At 39.3% G+C, this 22094-nt stretch overlaps 1 protein-coding gene across 1 annotated transcript in view; it reads left to right on the top strand.

Annotated features, from left to right (window-relative positions):
- Positions 1-22094, top strand: part of Ube3c (ubiquitin protein ligase E3C) — a 100809-nt gene that overhangs the window by 5542 nt on the left and 73173 nt on the right. Inside the window, exons 2-5 of the mRNA XM_038319301.1 lie at positions 10094-10147; positions 13844-13918; positions 15114-15260; positions 20437-20552. Coding sequence (XP_038175229.1) covers positions 10094-10147; positions 13844-13918; positions 15114-15260; positions 20437-20552 — 392 coding nt within the window. The remainder of the gene's footprint in view (positions 1-10093; positions 10148-13843; positions 13919-15113; positions 15261-20436; positions 20553-22094) is intronic.

Genomic DNA, 22094 nt, shown 5'->3' with positions numbered 1-22094 from the left:
GGATAGCCAGGGCTGTTACATAAAGAAACCCAGTGTTGAAAAACCAATATATTTGTTTTTGTTTTTGTTTTCTTGAGTGTATATATTCTGAACATTAACTCTTCGTCAGATATTTCTTTCTGTCTGTACGCTGTTGCCTTTTTTGTTGATGGTTTTTTTTGCTGTACAGAATTGTCTTATTTTATAATTTTATTTATTTATTTTGGGTGTATGTGTAGGGTTGTGTAGCAATGTCCTAAATAAAATATTACTGTACTAGAGGGAGAGTCAGTGAGACAAGGAAAATAAACAACTCACAACTCTGAAACCTGTTAAGAGTCACTGGGTTCCTTCCTGTTTAAGGAGATTGTTCAATTTGTTGTGTGGTCTCCATGTCCTGCAGAAAGCTCCAGGGATGCCAGTTTTGTGAGGGTCCACGATGGGATGAGGTTTTTAGTGATGCAGTTGTCTTTGAACTGTCCATACTCTGTAAGTAATCCAGTAAACTAATTGGTTCATCAAGTTAGACTTTGGTGAAATTGTTTCTTTGGTCTGTTGTTGGTGCCCAGTCTGCAGTGAATAGACATTTATTCAGTCTCTCCAAGAAAAGTTCCACAATGGAGTGTATATTTACGGGATAGTTGTGTATACCACAGTGGATGTGTTGAAGTTAAAAGGTATCTATCTACCTTAGTTTGAGGCAGGGTCTCTATTGTTTTTGCTGCCAGGCTGTGTATTCTAGCCCCCTTGTTATGTACAGCCTGTCCACTATTTTTTTAAAGACTTGAAATTTTTTTAAAGGATTTATTTATTATGTATACACTGTTCTGCCTGTATATGTTCCTTAGGTCAGAAGAGGGCACCAGATCTCATTAATGGTGCTTGTGAGCCACCATGTGGGTGCTGGGAATTGAATTCAGGACCTTTGGAAGAGCAGTCAGTGCTTTTAATCTCTGAGCCAACTCTCCAGCCCTTTAAAATAATTTTTATGTGTATAAGTGTTTTCCTAGATGTATATTGTATGTGCATTATGTATGTGCTTCATGACTGGAGGTTAGAAGATTTTAGGTACTATGGCACTGGAGTTCTGGATGGTAATGAAGAAGGTACTGAGAACAAGAACCAAACTTGGGCTCTGGTGTGGGACAATGGTTTATATTCTGTCAATTATATTTAAATAAACACTGATTGGCCAGTAGCCAGGCGGGAAGTATAGGCAGGACAACCAGGCAGGAAGTAGAAGCGGGGCAACAAGATTAGGAGAATTCTGGGAAGAGGACACAGTTCTTTTCCTGCCACAGAAAAAGCAAGATGTGACCACCCCACTGAATAAGGTACCAAGCCACGTGGCTAACACAGATAAGAATAATGGGCTACTATAAGTTATAGGAGTTAATAAGAAGCCTGAGCTAATGGGTCAATCAGTTTATGACTAATGTAGACCTCTGTGTGATTTTCTCTGGGACTAAATGGCTAGGGGACCTGGTGGAACAGAAAACTCAGTCAACAGAGCCCTCTTTGAGAACAAGTGCTTTTATTTTATTTATTTAAAAAATTTTTGAGACAAGCTTTCTCTGTAGTCCTGCCTATCCTGGAACACACTCTGTAGACCCTGCTGGCCTGGAACTTACAGAGATCCGCCTGCCAAGAAAGGTGCTCTTAATCACTGAGTATCTTTCCAGTCCCAGTATTTTTTTCTTGTAAGGACTATTGTTTCTTTTTGTATTTTTAATTTTTATTTATTTCCTTATATGTATGTTTTGCTTGAAATGTATGTTTGTGCATCATGTGCGTGCTTAGTGCCTGCAGAGCCAGAAGAGGGCATTGGATCTCCTAGTAGTAGGGGAGCCTCAGGGTATTTTCTTTGGAGGATGCTTGCTTCTGTTTCCTTGTATATTACACTAGACAATTGTTGCCCTCAGTTGTCCTTTCTGCAGGATTCTCTTTCATTGACTCTTCTGTGAAGCAGAGCTGTTAGTGTCTAGAGGAAGCAATTAAATAGAACCCATCATAAACCAGATTGCTTGAGCCCTGGTCTGTTCACAGTCCAGTATGGCACAGAAGTATGCAGCCTCCTTGCTGTGAACTCTGCTGTCTGGACCTGTGGTTGGATGCTCAGAACATGAGAAAGGGGCATTAGGCTCTAAATTTGTCTGGTTTTCTTTCTTTCTTTTTTGGTTTATCGAGACAGGGTTTCTCTGTAGCTTCGGGGCCTGTCCTGAAACTAGCTCTTGTAGACCAGGCTGGCCTCGAACTCACAGAGATCCGCCTGCCTCTGCCTCCCGAGTGCTGGGATTAAAGGTGTGCGCCACCACCGCCCGGCCTAAATATGTTTTTTTTATGATTTAGCTTCAACACTAATTAATTCTTTTAGTCATGCTAGTAAGCTCTAGTGACTGGCAAATAGTTTGGTGCCTGTGTCATCTTTGTATTGTGAAACCGTTTACTACAAAGGATGAAACTGTCAAAAGTACCCTGGAAACTGGTCTAGTTTAGCTGTGTGCTTTTTAATTTTTTTTAAATTTTTTTAATTAATTAATTAATTAATTTTTTGAAGCAGTCTCACTGTGTAACCTTGGCTGATCTGGAATTCATTACTTACCAGGCTTTCCTCTGTCTCCCATGTGCTGGATCTAAAGACATGCATTGCCATGCCTGGCATGTTGATACAATTTTTACATTTTATTTTATGTGACAGAATGTTTTGCTTGTGTATATTTGTTTACCACATGTGTGCCTGGTACCCAGAAGAGAATGTCAGATCCTCTGAAGTTGGAGTTATGGATTATTGTGAGTAGTTGTGTGGGTGCTAAGAATTGAACCAGGGTCTTCTGGAAGAGTAGCCAGAACTCTTAATCACTGAGACTTTTCTCTAGTCCCTGAAACTATAATTCTTGATAATGAGGAAACCATACTATTGTGAGCTTTCCTTGTTTTAAACATTTATAGGGCTAAGGAGATGGCTCAGGGAGTGGTATGTAAAATACCTGCTGCACAAGTGTGAAAACCTGAGTTTGGATCCCCAGAAACAGTGTAAAAATTGGGGGTGATGGTACATGTGTGGAGAACATGGGCCTATAGCTGTAAGGTGCTCAGCAATTGGGATGTCCATACAAGATTTGTCTTTTGAATAAGTTCAGTTTATTTGCACAAATATTCCTTATGCTGTTATGCTAATATAAAAGTTAAACAGACATCTCATCAAGTAGGGACAATTGTTTGGGCAGAAATACTATAGGGTCCCACTGGGGAATCTTTTCTGGCGAGGGTTCTTCAGACACTTGCAGGCTTGACCCATTTCCTCTGTAGAGTTCTTCAGCTGTAGCAAGCCGGGAGGGTGGCACTGGTAGATGTTCTTTGTGGGTCTAGCCACAGCACCAGAAGTTCAATGGTCACTGAGGCCAGCACCACTGAGAGTCTCAAGTTCTCTTGCTGATGGGTATCAGTACAGAGGCTAGAGAAACTGTGTCTCAGGAGTAAGTCTAGAGACCATTAACCAAGTCACAGGAAATGGCCTTTAAGTTGTGTTCTTATAGCATGCCTGTAACTAGCCCTAATAATGGGGGGAGAAGGGACAGATGAATCCACAGGACTTGTTGGCTAGCCAGTCTATCAAAGCAGGGAGCTCTGTGTTCAGTGAGAAGACCTGTCACAGAAAGAAAGAAAGGGGGAGAGAGAGGGAGGGAGGGAGGGAGGGGAAAAGAAAAGATAGAGGTAGAGGAAGATACCCAAAGTTGATCTGGTCGAATAGGTGCATGCACAGGAGAGTGTATTTGCATGCATGTTCACAAACATATAACCTATACATATTTCCAATTTCTAATTAAAAGTGTGTGAGTGTTTACAAGTTATGGTATTTGTGTGAGTTTCAGAGGACATCTTTTGGGAAGTGGTTCTGTTGGGAATGAAGATAAAACAAATTCAAGAGAGTAGTGAAGGCTGGGTAAGGTGGTGCTTGACAGCACTTGGGAGGTAGAGGCAAGAGTATTTCTGTGAGTAAAAATAATAAATAGCAGGCAGATCTGTGAACTTGGGGTCATCTTGGTGTACAGAGGACAGTCAGAGTTACACACAGAAACCTTGTTTTGAAAAAAACCTAATAAATAAATGAGTTCATTAAAAATTTTAAAAGCAAGAAAATAACTAGCTTACATGGGTAATAATTCAAACAGTGGGAAATAAAATTGTCTACTTATCTTTTCACTCTCCTCCTCTTCCCTCCCAGCTATTTCTTTATTTTAGACTTTGTTAGCAGAGGTTGCTTGTTCATTTGTTCGTTCCCGACCACTCAGTCTCAAAACAATCACATAAACTATCTTAATTGTAATACTGTTTTGCCAATAGCTTAAGCATATTTCTAGCTAGCTCTTACATCTTAAATTAACCCATTTCCATCATTTAATATTTTGCAACGAGGCTCGTGATTTACTAGTAAGGTTCCCCAGGCATCTGTCTCCTTTGGCAGCTACATGGCATCTCTCTAACTCTGCCTTCTTTCCTCCTGTATCTGCTTGGAATTCCCATCTTATTTAATTCTGCCCTGCCAGTAGGCCAAATTAGCTTTATCCATTAACCAGTAGTTCACAACATACAGAGGAGAATCCCACATCAAGATTTGACTTGTAGACTTTCCACAGCCTTCCAGTGCTGTCCTCTGCGTTTAATCATGTAGGTTTCCACATTCCTCTACTTGTTTACTGCAGTCTGAAGCTCCTTGAGCCCCTCTGTCTGTCTCTTCTCCCTAATTCAACTGGGAGAATGGCAAGGTCCACTTCATTCTTCTGAGTGGCTCTGGGATTGACTGCAGTGAATATTCCCACTGCTGATGTTTTAAATGCTCATTAAAGTTGCTTTCAACATTGATTAGTTTAGGTCCTGCGTGTGTGTGTGTGTGTGTGTTTTAATTATTGACTAGTCTGAAACTTGCTGTATATAGACCCAGATTGTCTGAAATTTGTAGCCACCCTCCTGTCACAGCTTTTTAAATGCTGACATTATAGGTATGTACTACAGACCTTGCAGAATTTTCCCCTTCTCTCTAATTCAAATAATACTTAAGGAATATCCTTGTGACTGTCATTACTGTATGTAGACTAAATTCCTGGAAGTGAAACTTCTAAGTATGTAGTTTTGAATTTAATAGGTATTTCTAAGTTATGAAACTGAGGAAGTTATGTCAGAGCCTCTTCTTTCTATCTGCCCTGTACATTGCATTAGTTAACTTTCTATATCCTAAACACATGTTAGAAATAAGTTCAGTATCGTAAAGAAAGAGACCAACAGACTGGAGAGCTGGCTTGGGAGTTAGGAGGTCATGCCTTCAATTCCCGGCAACCACATGGTGACTCACAACCATCTATAATGAAATCTGGTGCCCTCTTCTGGTGTGTAGGTGAACACACAGAAGACTGTATACTTGATAAATCAATCTTAGAAGAAAGAGACCACCATTCCAACTGAAGTATCTGGATGAAACAGACTTAACTCCTGATCAAGGTGTGCTCTGGGAAAGCAGACATACACCGAGGCAGGAAGTGCATTTGATATCTATACTAAGGAAGGTGGTGATTGTCTTTTCCTAGATGGCTGAAGTTGGACCTCACTATTTTATTCAGTTGGCTAGTCTGAAAAGAATTGGTGCATAGGAAATGGAAGAAGGGGGAAGGAGTCATTGCTCCTAAGAGAAAAGAATTATTGCTTCGGGCCATCAAATTTCTAGAATGGAACAGTGGTGGGAGTAATCAGGTTTTATTGGGTGGGAGGATTAAAATATTTGCAAGTCTTATAAGGCAGTGGAGACAAAAAGATCTTAATTCCTTGTCCTACCTACAAGTTTTATAGTATTAGAAAAGACTCTTTTTTTCTTTATAAGTTTTCATTCTTCCATAAAATAAAGTTGAAGTACTTGTGCTTGAAAGATTTATTTTCACTGGGCAGTGTAGTTTACACCTTTATCTCAGCACACGGCAGGCAGAGGCAGGCAGATCTCTATGAGTTTGAGGCCAGCCTGGTCTACAGAGTGAGTTCTAGAACAGGGTTGTTACACAGAGAAACCCTGTCTCAAATCTGGGTCTATATTTGGTGCATGTACTTTTGCTGATTTTTCCCTTTGGCTTTTGCTTTTCATATTATTTCTTTTTTAGATTTATTTATTTATTATGTATACAGTGTTCTGCAGGCCAGAAGGCGGCACCAGATGTGGTTATAGATGGTTATGAGCCACCATGTGGTTGCTGGGAATTGATCTCAGGGCCTCTGGAAGAGCAGCCAGTGCTCCTAACTGCTGAGCCATCTCTAGCCCCTTCTTATTATTTCCAAGTGCTATAACAAGTCATGTTTGTGCTTTTACAATTATTTGTTTCCACTTTGTCTCTTGTCTTGAATCTTGGTTATGGCTTGCTTTCTAAAAAACTGAATTCTGTGATCAAATTTATCATTCAAAGCTAAGCTTTGCAGATGTTTTAGAGAATGTCATCCTCCACATTGAGATTTTTAACACCTAGTAGTGGTGGTTTGGCGATGCAGCCACAGGATGGAACTGCATATTACTTTGTGGATTCTGATCGCAATTTTTGTCTGCTGTGTTACAGACTGGTTCATTTTCAGCAGCATAGTGAAATTGCACTTTTACTAGAATGAGTCACTTTGGAAATTAGGGTCATGCCTGTGCTTTTTATTTCTGTTGACTGCTGAACCTGATACCAGTTAGTTATTAAAGGAAAATAGAACTTTTTAAAGTCTGAAGGTGAAGATGGTTGTGTATCTCTCACATTTCTGACTCTTTGGAGGCATCTTTTTAGTCTGTGTTGTAAACTTGTTATCTTCAAAGGAAAAACATAAGTCAACAAGTAGATTAAGCTTTTTGAGCAATTTTTTGTTTTTATTTTTTTAATGTAGTGACTGAGAAAATGAACTTGTCCTGTTATGTACCCCAATTCCAGTGGAAGCCACCCTCATAGGTTTTATCTTGCAGCCATTTCAGGACTTCAGTTGGATTCCATTGAGCTGTAAAGGTTATGGATGCAGAATTGCTAAGGGTAGCTGCTCCCTGAGTTAGGGTTGGAAGTGATAACTAGTGACAAAGCAAATAAGACAGCCAACAAGAGTCTTCCTCTCTGATGACACATTGTAGTCTACTCTAGACAGGACCAGATTGCATAGACCCTGTTCTCTAAGGCAGACAGTTGATCTGGTCTCTGAGAGGAAGCAGCCTGTGATAGGTTGGATCAATGGCTTCTTTACTGAATAACCAAGGCTTCGAAGACTTTTCTAATCCCTAAAGTAGAGGAATCTATTGTTGACGCATGACCAAAGCATGCTGTGTGTTGGCTAAACAAGATGGCATGCTCTGGCATGCTCTAGTATTGGAAAGTATCCAAAATCAAATCTGCTTCCTTCTGTAGGCAGCATTCCTGATCTTGATGTGCAGGAGGAACATTTTATCAGTGTCAGCACATGGAGTGTCCACCCTGGTTAGATGCAGCTCCAGACTTGTGAAGGCAGGCACCTGCTTTTCTTTCACACTGGAAGATGTCAGAGCCCTTCTTTGTCCAGGATTTCTAAAGCGTAGGGTTTGTCTGATATGTATTGTTTTTGTTTGTTTTAGTTTTATTCTTAATCCTTCTATCTCCCAAGTGCTGGTATATTACAGTCTTTATTTTTTAAAAATTATTTAGGAACTGGAGTGGGGCTTAACAGCTTAGTTGGTAAAGTGCTTCTCATGTAAGAATGAGAGCCTGAATTTAATCCTTAGTAATGGTGGCAATGAAAGAACTTAATCCTAGTGCTGGGGAAGTAGATACTGGAGGATCCCTGGGACCCGCTGGCCAGACAGTTTAGTCAAATCAAGGAGCTCCAGGTCCTAATGGGAGACCTTTAATCTACAGAGGCAGATAGATTGTTGTGAATTCAAGGCAACCCTGGTCTACACAGTGAGACCCTATCTCAAAACAAAACAAGAAAACAAGCAAACAAACAGAAACCCCAATGTGGACAGCTTCTTCCGAATGATATTTCATATCCCAGCACTCAGTAATCAGAGGCAGGTGGACCTCTGTGAGTTCGAAGCCAGGTTGGTCTACAGAGCGAGTTCTAGGACAGCTAGAGATATATAGAGAAGCCTTGTTTTGAACTCCCCCAAATAATAATAATAATTTTTAAATTATTTTTGCAAAACGTAGCGATGTGTGCCTTTGATCCCAGCACTCAGGAGGCAGAAGCAAGCGTATCTCTGAGATTGAGGTCAGCCAGAGCTACATAGAGAGAAACCCTTCCTCAAAAAGCAAGCAAGCAAACAACAAACAAATAAATAAATAAAGGTTGCTTTTGATTGTAATGGAGTTTGAACTGGAGACTTCATACAAGTTAGAAAGGCTAAGATATCTCCAGCTGTCCCCACCAAACTTTTAACTTTTTTTTTTGATGATCTCATTAACTAACCCAGACTGCCCTTGAGATTACCCTCCTAAATAGCTGGGATTATGGGCCTTTGTCTGGTTTAAAATGTAATCCTAAAGGTAATTTATTTTGTTCATATATTTATCACAAGTGTTACACATTTTCCACCATAGAGATGTAAAGGTCTTTTCTTCAAATAAATGCATGTACTTGGTCTTTGGTAAGATTATCAGAATAGTCACATTGTGTCCTCTGTGTTGTTCTGAGCTGGAGTTGATGGCTCCTGAGGTTTTATTTCTGTAATGTTTCTCTGATTCCTGGGTTGGTGTTTACAAGGTTTCTTCATTGTGATTTGTCATCGTTCCCTTGGTAATTATGATATGAGATTGAGGCCAGGGAAATGCTTATTCTTAAACTTTGGGCTACTGGTATTAGCCTGTTTCAGTGGGTTTTATCTGCAGTAGTTACTGCCTGATGCATAAGACTGTTCTGTCTATTGATTAGTTGTAGTGAGGATGAGTTTTTTTTGTTTGTGTGTTTTTTTTTTTTTTTGAGACAGGGTTTCTCTGTGTCACCCTGGCTATCCTAGAACTCGCTCTGTAGACCAGCCTGGCTTCAAACTCACAGAGACCCACCTGTCTCTGCTGGAATTAAAGGCATGTGCCACCACCACCTGGCAAAGACGAGATTTTTCCCCGCTGTATTTATTCAGTTATTTTTGTAAGTATGGTGTCGTGGAGATAGACCTGGTCCAATGGATTAAACATAGTATCTATTGTTATTGCATAGTGTTTCTTGAATCATGAGAGAATGTTGGAAACCAAAGCTGGTAGACAGGATCAAGACAAAAAATCAAGACAACCTGTTAAGGATGAGTGTTGGTGGAGGGCAATAAATGCTTGTGTGGGATACTGAGTGGGCTTTGGAAACAGGTGAACTCCACTAATAGGAAGCTTGTGTAGTTAATGTTGTACCTGTGTTAGTTTCTTGTTGATATTCTGGTTGCGTAGGGAAGTCAAGAAGGGGTATACAGACAAGGGAAAGTCAATTTGAAAAAGGACAATTTTAAATTAGAGATATTATTTTTGTAGCTTTTTTTTGTCTAAAGAGTTTAAAAGGCCAGTTTCAAGAACAACTTTCAGTGACAATGGGGAATCCTTTAATAAGTTTAAAGCTAATTGTGTGACCTTTGGATATGTGTTAGATAAAGGCACCCACTCAACTATTTATTTATTATGTATACAGTGTTCTGCCTGCATGTGTGACTACAGGCCAGAAGAGGGCACCAGATCTAATTGTAGATGATTGTGAGCCATTATGTGTTTTCTGGGGTTGGTTGTGGGCTACCATGTGGTTGCTGGGAATTGAACTCAGGACCTCTGGAAGAACAGCCAGTGCTCATAACCTCTGAACTATCTCTCCAGTCCCTAGATAAAGGCTTTTATTGGAAGATTTCCATGACAAAGCTATAGGTTTTCTTCAGCTTTGCATATTGTTGGAGAAGTTTGATTCTATATATTATGTGCTTTGTGTCAGTGTATATGCTGTATTTCACCAATTTTCGTTTGTACATGTGATTCTTCATATGTCAGAAAAAGCTGGGAGTATTAAGTAGATCTTTGGGAATCCCTTTGGGCTAAAACATTCTGTAATCTTTGTATGATAATGTTTTTAGGTTTGGAATTATAATCCTTATCTTGTCTCTTTTTGGATTTAGGAAGAAAAGGCTTCTCTTTTACATCGCACTCAGGAAGAAAGACGGAAGAGAGAGGTAATGGTTTTGACTAGTCTGTAGATTACTCATTACAAACCCTTTTCTGCAGCATTTTTTTAAAAAAACTTTGTTCGATAAATGCATGCATGTATGTTATGTGAGTTTTAACTTTTGCAGTGGTTTTGGATTGTGTTAAATTTTACAGTAAGCTTTTCATTGTGGAACCACTGTAGGAAAAGATAAAATGGGCTTAAAGGTTGAGTTCTGGCTGGAGAAGACTATGGGGTTTTGGTTGCCTTTTTTGTTTATAAGAAGGTTTCCAGGGCCGGGCGGTGGTGGCGCACGCCTTTAATCCCAGCACTCGGGAGGCAGAGGCATGTGGATCTCTGAGTTCGAGGCCAGCCTGGTCTACAAGAGCTAGTTCCAGGACAGGCTCTAGAAACTACGGGGAAACCCTGTCTCGAAAAAAAAAAAAAAAAAAAAAAAAAAAGAAGGTTTCCAGAAGATCTAGAAAGACTTAATGTACAATGTTCATATTTTTCCATATAAGGAGAAAACTCAACTTTAAGGTAGTTGTTAACACAAGTTTATAAAAAAAGATAAAAGGAGCTAATGCCATTCTGGTTTTTTGTTTTTTGTTTTCATTTTTTAATGCCTGTTTCCAGCCAGCCTAGCTATGCCAAGCTGGTTTCAAACTCTATTTTCCTGCCTCGTGGATTATTGGAATTGCAGTTGTATGTTATTGTATCTTATTTTGATGTTACATCTTTTGGGGATAATTAACTTCAAACAACTTTAATGGTTAATTATAACATACTATAAGACCTTGCTTTTCTAGATATATGTTTTGGGTCTTGTTATTTTACTTGTTTGTTTATTATTTGTATCTTTGAAACAGAGTCTCTTTATATAATCCTGGCATGGGTCTTGTTATTTCTGGGTAGCCCAGCTATCCTAGAACTTGCTCTGTAGACCAGGCTGGCCTGAAACTCCTAGTTCTGCCTGTCTACACCATCTCCCTGGGTCTTGTTATTTCAGCAACTCATTCCTGCAGTTAATAGATGTCTGGGAGCTTGTGGTTTGTCAGGTACTGTTGTGTTTGCTGGATACAGATAGCAAACAGTTAGTAAACAAGACCTTGCTCTGTGTGATGAGTCCTGGATGACAGTCAAAGACTAAGATGGTATTGAGAGCTGTTAAGACAGTAGAATCATGGCTGCTCACTGAGAAGGTTAAGATGGATGGGCACTGGAGAAAAGGGCAGAGTGGGTGATACTGAAAAACTAGAGGTTGATGTTGTTCAGGATCCTCTGCCTAGGGAATGGTACCACCCACATGGAATGGGTCTTTCTACATCAGTTAACAAGACAATTCCCCACAACATATGCACAGGCCTACATGTTCTATTTAATTCACCATTAAGACTCTTCCAAGGAGATTCTAGTTGTGTCACGTTGACAGTTAAAATTAACTAGCTCATGAACTAATGACATTTATGGTCAACTAAATTACTAGAACTGATTTAGCCTAAAATTTTAGGAAAATGCCTATACTTTAAAGCCATTCTCTGTGCATTCCTGGTAAGGGGACATAGCAATAGCAGAAATTAATTTCCATCCTCATCACTTTTGACATTTTTGGCTAGGACATTGAGCTGTGAGGACTGTCCTCACAGTAGCATTTATTCTCTCCAGTTAAGACAGATCACCAGTTGCGTAGCTAAAGTAGCACTCACTTGAGATTCAAATGCTCAGTCAGTAAAGTTGTTTACTTGGTGTTCTTCACTGTCTGAGGAAGTTCTATAGTGTATCCATTTCTTTGTGTTTATTTTTTCATATATCTATGATGGGATTGCAAAATGGTTGTAACCATTTTAGAAAACATTGTCATAGAAATGTTAATTCACTCCTAAGTTTATACTCAAGAAATGCAAACCTATCTCCTTCAAAAAAGGTGGACATAAGTTTTTATAGCAGGATTGTTCATAATAGCCCACAATGGAAACAGGACAATTGCCAACCAGATGATATACAGTGAAACAGATAGGAGATATGTATATGATGAAATGTTATTTGGCCATAAAAGGGAATGATGAACTAACACATACTACAGTGTGTATGAAGCTTGAAAACACTGTGTCAAATGAAAAAGGTCTGAGAGAAGACAGATTGAGTGATTCCATTGTATCAACTGCTCAGGCTAGGAAAATCCATTGAGAAAAGTGTATGAGTAACGACTTGGAGGACCAGGCAAGGAATGAAGGGTGCCTCCTAAAATAGGTAAGGGGTTGTAGGCAGGGACTGCTCATTTGTTTCCTGGCCGTTCAGACCCAAATAATCACACAGAAACTGTATTAATTAAAACACTGCTCAGCCTATTAGCTCAGGCTTCTTATTAACTAACTCTTACATCTTAAATTAACCCATTCCTATTATTTATATTTTATCACAAGGCTTGTGGTTTACCGGTAAGGTTCCAGGGGTGTCTGTCTCTTTTGGCAGCTACATGGCATCTCACTGACTCCGCCTTCGTTCCTCTCCTCTGTCTCTGCTTGGAATTCTTGCCTTGTTCTAGTCTTCCCTGTCATAGGCCCAAGCACTTGTTTATTCATTAACCAATAAAAACAACACATATATAGAAAGACTTCCCACATCAAGGGGTTTCTTTTGGGGGATGATAAAATGCTCTCAAATAAGATGATGGCACATGCCTTTAATCCTAGCACTAAGAATGCAGGGGCTGGAGGATCTCTTAATTCAAGGCCAGCCTGGTCTACAGGGTTCCAGAACAGCCAGAACTACAGAGAGAAACCCGTCTCGAAAAACAAAAAAGAAAAAGAAAAATAGAAAAGATGGTGGTAATGGCTACGAAACTCTCACACATTAGAAATATGTTCAGTGATGGGATTGGAATGACAGCTCATTGTTTAAGAACACATAGTACTCTTGCAGAGTTCAATTCCAGTAGGCATGTTAAGTGACACAACCACTTGTAACCATAGCTCCAAGGGATCCAATGCTTCTGGCCTCCCAGGGCACCTGCACTTACGTGCTTATACCCACACATAGGTACAGACAGTAATTTAATAAAAATGCTGCTTATGGTGGCACACACCTTTAATCCTAGCACTGGGGAGGCAAAGGCAGGAGGATCTCTGTGAGTTTGAGGACATAGAGACCCTGTCTCAAACAACAGCAAAACCAATAATAATAAAATGAATTATTAAAAACAAAAATAATAATAAAATGAATTATTAAAATATGTTTGTAACTGGAAGTCTTTCTTCTGTCCCATCCAGTCTCTCTCAACTGGTTTCTCTCCCGACCACCGGTTTTTGTGACTGCTTGCAAAATAATCATTTAGAGGCTTAATATTAATTATAATTGTTTGGCTGATGGCTCAAGCTTCTTGCTGACTAGCTCTGCATATAAACTAACACGTTTCTGTTATGCTGTATTTTATCATGAGGCTCGTGACTTGTTACCTCACATCTTTCTTGCGTCCCTTTAACTCCATCTTCTTTCTTCCATATCTCTGGACTTTCCGCCTAGCTATATTCTGCCCTGGCATAAGCCAGAGCAGCTTCTTTATTAACTAGTGGTAATAAAACATTTATAGCATACAGAGGGACATCGCATATCATATATTCATTAAAAGGATGAATTTTATGAACTAATTATAAAAATAAATTAGTAAATGTCATTTTCACCAGTTCTAACTGATTGTTCCTTCTTTCCTTCCTCCATTATTCAGGAAGAAAGACGAAGATTGAAAAATGCAATAATAATCCAGTCATTTATTCGAGGCTATAGAGACAGAAAACAACAAGTAAGTTTGTTTTTAAAGTTGAGATGTTGGCACTTTGTGGCTAATGCTGACAGCCTGAGTTCAATTTCAACAACTCACATGATAGGAGACAACTAACTCTTCAACCTTCACGTAACATGTCATCTATCACCTAAGCATACCCATACACATACACAAAATAAATAAATATAATGTAAAAATTAAGAGAAATGAACCATGGCTGGAGAGATGACCCAGAGGTTAAAAGCACTGGCTACTCTTCCAGAGGTTCTGAGTTCAATTCCCAGCAACCACACGGTGACTTACTGCTCTCTATAATGGGATCTGGTATCCTCTTCTGGCTGCAGCCATACATGCAGGCAGAACACTGTATATATAATAAATAAATAGATAAATCTTTTTTAAAAAGAAGCAAAACATATGAATGTATACAACCATATTATTAAGAAAAAAAAAAGGAAAAAATGAGCCGGGCGGTGGTGGCGCACACCTTTAATCCCAGCACTCGGGAGGCAGAGGCAGGCGGATCTCTGAGTTCGAGGCCAGCCTGGTCTACAAGAGCTAGTTCCAGGACAGGCTCTAGAAACTACAGGGAAACCCTGTCTCGAAAAACCAAAAAGGAAAAAATGAACCAGGTGTGGTGTACACTTCTAGTGTCAGCATTAGCGAGGCAGAGGCAGGTAGATCTCGGTGCGATCAAAGCTGTCTTGGCATACATAGAGAGATCCTGTCTGAAATAAAAGAAGAAAAATAAAGATTTATTTGAGAGGAAGTAAAACTGAGAGGGAAATAGAAGGCTGTATGAGAAGTTATTTTAGATATAGTATTGTTTGTATAAGTAATATCTGTCTGAAATGAATTTATCATGACTGCTTTATAAAATTTAGTGTTAATAAATAGTATTTTTTCTAATAAATAATTGTATTTGTTTTACTTAAAAGATTTATAAATAGATGAACTTGGGGAAATTTTAAGTTTAAGACAAGTGGTAATTACAAAGAAGAAAGGTGTGGGTGGTTCTGTTAGTAGACATTTTGGGTCTTCACTGCATTCCAAGTTAGGAATTTTCATTCATGGCTTATTTTTTAATCTTTAACTGGTGGTCCAGTAATCATTTCTTAGTTGTTGGTCACCATACCTATAAAACACCCATTGCTAATTTCCATTGTGACAACTATGGAGCAGTATGTTGACACATGACTTCCTTTGCTTACAGTATTCCATCCAAAGAAGTGCATTTGACCGATGTGCTGACTCAGCTCAGCCTGGTGGCACCTTCTGCCTTGCCGATGGTCCCAACCTTACCCTCTTAGTAAGGCAGCTTCTCTTCTTTTACAAACAGAGTGAAGACTCCAAACGTTTGGTGAGTATAGACATATTTTCACTTAGTTCTGTGTACCTATTTTCCATCTCCTTTTGGTGGGAGGGGCGTGTGGAAGTGGTGAGTGTCTGAGGAAGCCAGATAACTCCTCCTCGAGTCTATACTTTTTTTTTTGTTTTTTTTAAATCCAGCTGTAATAGGTAACCTTTGTGTTGATGTATTTTACTTTTCAAAGTCAAGATACATTTTAATTGATTTCTCTATTATGGTATTTTAAGTGTTAAAAGGATATTGTAGACATTCGTCAGTCAGTGTGGCCCATTTTCCTCTGTACGTCAGCCTTGTCTTTGTGCAGCTGCTGTGAGGTGTGTACCCTCACTATTGATTATGTGCATATATAGTAATACTTTACTTCAAATATAGGGTCTCTTTAAAAATGTAATCTCTAAAATATTGTAGGTTTTTTGTTACTGCTAATGAGGGATAGAGGACATTGTTTCGGGGAACAGTGGTTTTTTTTCTTTTTTTTTGGTTTTTTTGAGATAGGGTTTCTTAGTGTAACCTTGGCTGTTAATGGAACTAGCTCTGTAGATCAGGCTGGCCTTGAACTCACAGATATCACCTTCCTTTGCTTTACGAGTGCTGGGATTAAAGGCATATGCCACCAACGCCTGGCATGAACTATTCTTAAAAAGTGGAACATGTAGTTAGGTATGATGGTTCATACTTGAAATTCCAGCCCTTGGGTGATGAAAGGATCAGGAGTTCAAGGCCAACCTGGACCACATTAAACACTGTTGCAAAAAAAAAAAGAAAAGAAAAGCTGGGCAGTGGTGGCACACACATTTAATCCCAGCACTGAGGTGGAGGCAGGCAGATCTCTGTGAGTTCAAGGCCAGCCTGGTCTACAGAGCCAGTTCTAGGACTGGCTCCATAACTACTGAGAAATCCTGTCTCAAAAAAACTAGAAAAAAACAACCAAACAAAAAAGCCCCCCCAAAAGACCCCTTGTGTTTCATCTTCCCCAGGAAATATTATGAGGCTTTCATATAATTGTTAGATTAGATATTTTTATTTATTTGTAATTGAAATTTCCAGATCACATTAAAAGGGGATATACAGTGAAAACTGTATGCTAGATAGAGCCCCACATGGAGCAAGTACAAGGCAAAGGGGGCTGCTTTGCTATTTATCTAGAGCTTGGCTGTAGTCCTAGCTTTGCAGCCGAACTTGAGCTATGCTGGGGCATGAAAGAACTTTGTATAATTGAAGCTGATCAAAAGTGGTACAGCAGGGACTGGAGAGATGGCTTCATGTTTGAGAGCACTAAATATTCTTCCAGAGAACCTGAATTCAAATCCAAACACCCATGTGCTTACAAACGTCTTTAACTCTAGTCCCAGGGGATCCAAGGGCACCAGGCACCCATGTGATGTACAGACAGACATGCAGGCAGAAGACCCATACATATAAAATAAATTAAAAAAACCAAAGGGGGTTGGGCACAGTAGTTAATCTGCTCACCATTCTGGACTTTGCTTCTGGGCAGCTGTCTGGAATCCTTTCTGAAGTCCAGGAGAAGAGGAGTAAAGGCACAGTAGCAGACCATTTAACTTGCCTCTCAACAGACTGCCTTTGCCTTAGGGCTCCCTATTCCTGGATATGGAAAGATCTCTAAGGAGCAGAAAACATGTAGGTGTTGTCTCTCTCCAGAGCTCCTTGGTGTGAGAGCTCATCTGTAATCTGGTTCTAAAGAGGCATACACAGAAGTGCTTCAGAAGCTGGATGTGAAACCTTAGAGTGAAGAGGAGTCTTTGACCCAGCCCCAGGCGCATGCAAAACAAATAGTTCATGTGCAGATTGTAAAATCCTAAGTAGAGCAAAATGTCGTCAAACACAGTTCATATTTAAAAGGGGGGGGGAGCTTAGGGTCTGGCTATTAAGTCTTAACCAATGACCTATTGGTTAAGAGCATTGGCCACTCTTCCAAAGCACCTGAGTTAATTCTCAGCACCCACATATCACAACTGTCTATTATTGTCCAGTTCCGGGAACCTGACACCCATGGCAAAAACACAAATGCACATAAAATAAAAATAAATATTTTTTAAACCTGCAATTTAAAAAAAAGAAAAGTGAGTTAAAACCAGATGTGATGGTGAATGCCTGTGATCCCAGCACTAGAGATTGTGGCAAGTTCTGACTATCTGAGCTATAAGTGAGACTCTTTCTCAAAAATAAATAAGGAAGTTCAGAAGAGATCGTGAATATTTTCAATTCACTAACAAAAGTACAAGAACAGTTTTCCTGTGACAAAGTCACCTAATTAGTTCCCCAATTCCCACTTGGAAACAAGCAGGATGCCACCTTGGATAATTTTTTTAGTGGTACTAAATTCAGACTTAAACATTTATGCCTATAATCTCCCCTTTATTTATATTTTTCTCTCTCTCTCTCTCTCTCTCCTTTTTCCCCCTCCCCCTTCTCTCTTTCTTTCTCTTTTTTTCCAAGACAGGGTCTATAGCCCTGGCTGTCCTGGAACTTGATCTGTACTGTAGACTAGCCTGGCCTTGAACTCCCTGAGAACCATCTGCCCCTGCTTACCAAGCATTGAGATTAAAGGTGTGCACCACAACCACAGCACAAATATATGTTTTACTGTGACTTTAATATGGTCCTATGCCAAGAGAGTAATGTGCTATGACTGCACTTTTTTCCTGTATGTAGCTTACTTTTTAACTTTCCTTAAATTAATATTTGCCTTTTTATTGTTTTTGTTTCTTTGGTTTTTGAGACAGGATTTCTCTGTGTAGCTTTGGAGCCTGCCCTGGAACTTGCTCTGTAGACCAGGCTAACTTTGAGCTCACAGAGATCCACTTGCCTCTGCCTCCTGAGTCCTGGGATTAAAGCTTGCCACACTTTTTAATTAATTGGTTTTCTTTGAATCTCTTACTCTCTTCCACCTGGCAACAGTTCTATGCTCCATTCTTGGCACAACTTTTCATAAAACCAGGCTGTCCCTGTCTTCATGCATTTCTTCCTAGCACTCTCTAGGCCTGCTGTTATTCTGGGAAAGCCTTTGGTTTGCTTTTTCTGATTTCTCTGTCTTTTCTTTTTTTTTTTTTTTTTTTTTTATGTTACTGATACTCATTCATCCTTGGTTGACACTTAAGATATATAAGGGCAGTGTGGGGCTCTGGAGGTAGAGCTCAGTGATAGAGTGCCTACCTCAAGTGTGTAAGACCATCCTGTCGTAGGGTTTCTGTTGTTTTGATGAAACTTGAAAAACATCTTGAAAGGAGAGAATTTATTTCAGTTATATTTCCATATCACAGTTCATCATTAAAGGAAGTCAGGTCAGGCATTCAAATAGGGCAGGAACCTGGAGACAGGAGCTGATGCAGAGACCATGAAGAGGTACTGTTAATTGGCTTGCTTTTATGATTTGCTGAGAAATCCCGGACCAATAGCCCCCACAATAGTCTGGGCCATCCCACATCAATCACTAATTAAGAAAATTCCCTATAGGCTTCCCTGCAGGACCTTTTGGAAGCATTTTCTCAATTGAGGTTACTCCCAGATCACTAGCTTGTGTCAAGTTGACATAAAAACTAGCCAGCATTACAGAAGCAAACACAAACGAAAAAGCAAAATAGTTTTAAATATTTTCTCATCTGTCTTTAGTAAATAACAAATATTAAGCAAATCAGATATTTAATGAGTTCAATTTTTTCAGTAATAATGGCACATCTATCACTTGTCAAATCCAGGGGATGGCAAAATGACTTAGCATGTTAAAGGTACTTGTGCCCAAGCCTGATGACCTGAGTTGAATTCCTAGAACCAATATTGTGGAAGGAAAAAACTGACTCCTGTAGGTCACTCTAAACTGTAAACACATCATGCCATGGTATATGCTCATGTACATATGTACACATAAAACATAAATAAAAATTAAATGGAAAAATTTTAGAAAAGATTGTCAAATGAAGAACCGAAGCTAATTCAGAAAGTGTTAAAAATAGTATAATACTCTTAACTAGTTTGAGATTTTTTGTTTGTTTTTGTTTTTTGGGTTTTTTTGTTGTTGTTGTTTTTTGAGACAGGGTTTCCCTGTAGTTTCTAGAGCCTGTCCTGGAACTAGCTCTTGTAGACCAGGCTGGCCTCGAACTCAGAGATCCGCCTGCCTCTGCCTCCCGAGTGCTGGGATTAAAGGCGTGCGCCACCACCACCCAGCCTATTTTGAGATTTTTTAAAATTCACTTCAAATACCTGGTTAATAAAGTAAAACTTTATTCTTGGAGTTCCTACAACTGTCCTCTAGCTTTTTATCATTATACTTTTTGTATGTCTTATTTTTATTTGTTAATAGGAGCCACAAAATTTAAGATAAGCCGTGTGTTAGGTAGTTTGAAAGGTTTATTTCGTGTTGGTTCCCATGAAAATGGATAGGGTGGTTCCAGATCAGAGTGATCCACTTTCAGGCAGTGTTAAATAGGTTTTACAACCAGAAAACAGAATATGAATCTGTTTCATAAAAATACAGTGGAGGAAATAGAAGACAGTTCTTGTCAGGTGTTGAGGTTTCAGCGTCATTTAGAATCTGCCACATGCATATGGTTTACAATCAAGCCTTGTGAACACAAGGGACAGAATCTGACATTCCGCTTTCCTGAACTCACAGGTTAGTCATCTTTGTTTCCAAAGGAGTGATTGTCCTTGGACTGGGAGCCATGTTATTGCCTTCCTGTGAAGAGTGTATGGGAGAAATTTCTCTTTAGTAAATCTCTGTGTGTAATATAAAAATAAAAATAAAAAACTCTTAGATAGTGCATGGAGTTAGGGAAAGGAAACAGAAAGGATGTTGAAGGAGACTGCAGCTCTGCATACAAGAAGGGCAAAGAATTGTTCATGCAACTTGAGGGAAGTACTACATTCCCTGTGTGGTGTTCTGGTGGATTGCTTCCTTTTGCTTATGACTTGTTGTTTCAAGTAGAATGAGCTTTATATATTCTTTGTTTAGAGACTAATGTAATGTATATTAACATTGATGTTATTAAGATGGAGATATACAAGTCTTCCTAAGAAAATTCTGAGTTAAAACCTTACTCTTTATCAAGTTTTGATTAAAGTGTAGAAACCATGTAAAGACATTTTTTAGTATTATCTAAATAATCAAGCAAATTTTATGGGTTATTTTTATGTTTTACTCTTACAGATATGGCTATATCAAAACTTAATTAAGCACAGCTCTCTGTTTGTAAAGCAATTGGATGGATCAGAGAGACTGACATGCTTATTTCAAATAAAGAGGTTGATGAGTCTTTGTTGCAGGTAAGTTTTGTCATAGTTGGAAACTTAAAAAAATGTGTGAGATATCTTTAGAGTTTAAGTGGTTTGGGAAGCAGCTTTGTTTCGTTTTATTGGTTTCCTTTTTTTTAATGTGTATGGATGTTTTTGCTGTGTATGGCTATGTGCCATGTGCATGCCTGGTGCACAAAGAGACCAGAAAAGGGTGTCAGATCCTCTGGAAGTGGACTTACAGAGTTGAGCCACCTTATTGGTGCTTGGAACTGAACCTCAGTCCTCTGGTAGAGGAACCAGCACTCTTAACCACTGAGCCATCTCTCTAGCCTCATGATTTTCTCATTTTTATTTTTTTTTAAAATATGATTTGTTTTTTTAGCCCAGGCTGACCTTGAATCCAAAGCAGTCTTCCTGCCTTGGCCTCTCAAGTGCTATAGTAAAATATAGATACCTTTGTAGGAAGACATAGATGTTAGTTAGTACTGGGGGAGGCATTAAAAAGGGAAAAAGAGAATATGAGGTACCTAGTCAGAAAGTCTTTGTAATGAGGTCATTTGGAGGTAGGGATGGTTCTTGATGTGCTAGGTCAGAACTAGCCTGTGGGGGAGAGCCAGTGCAGATTTTTAAGCATCTTGGCTTTATGTGAGCAAGTGGGGAGCCAAAGGAAAGTTTTGATCAAGGTCACACAGCCTGAATTTTCTTCTAAAATTTTCAACATAAAAGAATTTAAAAAATAAAATAAAGCCACACCAGGTGCCTGTTGCCTGTTGTCTTGAGTCAGCAGTTCTTTTTTTGTTTGCTTGTTTGGTGTTTTTTTTTTTTTTTTTTTTTTTTGAGACTGACTACGTAGACCAGGCTGGCCTTTGATTAATTACGGTGTGCACCATCACACCTAGCATGGAATGATTTAACTGCAGTCAACCAGTTGAATGTTTTGCTGAACCATTGTAATTTCTGTCTCGTGGTGTCACTCTATTCCCCAGATACTCCCATATCCAGTTCTAGAAAGAAGGGTCCTTCTACAAACCCCAGTATCATGATCACTTTGAACATGATTAAGATTGATGTTGCCTGAATCCAGAGAGTCCAAGCACCTAGGTTGACAGGCCCAGTGTAGCATTGGGTGAAATGCTCAGTCAGTTCTCGAAGGTTCTTGAGACAGAATCTGCAATGATAGAGTACACTGATTCTGTATCCAGAACTATACCCTCCAGTGTATACTTTGAGGATGTGTTGGAAATGACTGGAGAGTAGTGATAGCTGAATCTGATGGGTACGGGCTACAGGTTAGTCATTCTAGGCAGCAGTGAAGCCTGGGGCTTTGATGAAGGTTTGTTCAAGGAACATGTGAGTGAAGGGTTTTAGAGACTATGGGAACTTTAACCTAGATAGGACTCAATGACTTGTGTGAAAGATAATAAAAGACTGGCCCTTGGGGAGCTGCTGAAAAGAGCAGAAGGAACCAGCTGATTAAAACTGAGGTGGAGCGGAGGGATAGGTCAGAATGAATACTTTCATCTAAGCCTCAATGAGGTTAAAGCCAGATTCTCAGATGAGAATGGGTCAGGT

This window comes from Arvicola amphibius, chromosome 2 (assembly GCF_903992535.2).
Source record: "Arvicola amphibius chromosome 2, mArvAmp1.2, whole genome shotgun sequence".
NCBI lineage: Eukaryota > Metazoa > Chordata > Mammalia > Rodentia > Cricetidae > Arvicola > Arvicola amphibius.
The sequence above is the reverse complement of the archived record's forward strand: the minus strand, read 5'-3'. Positions and strand labels throughout refer to the sequence as shown.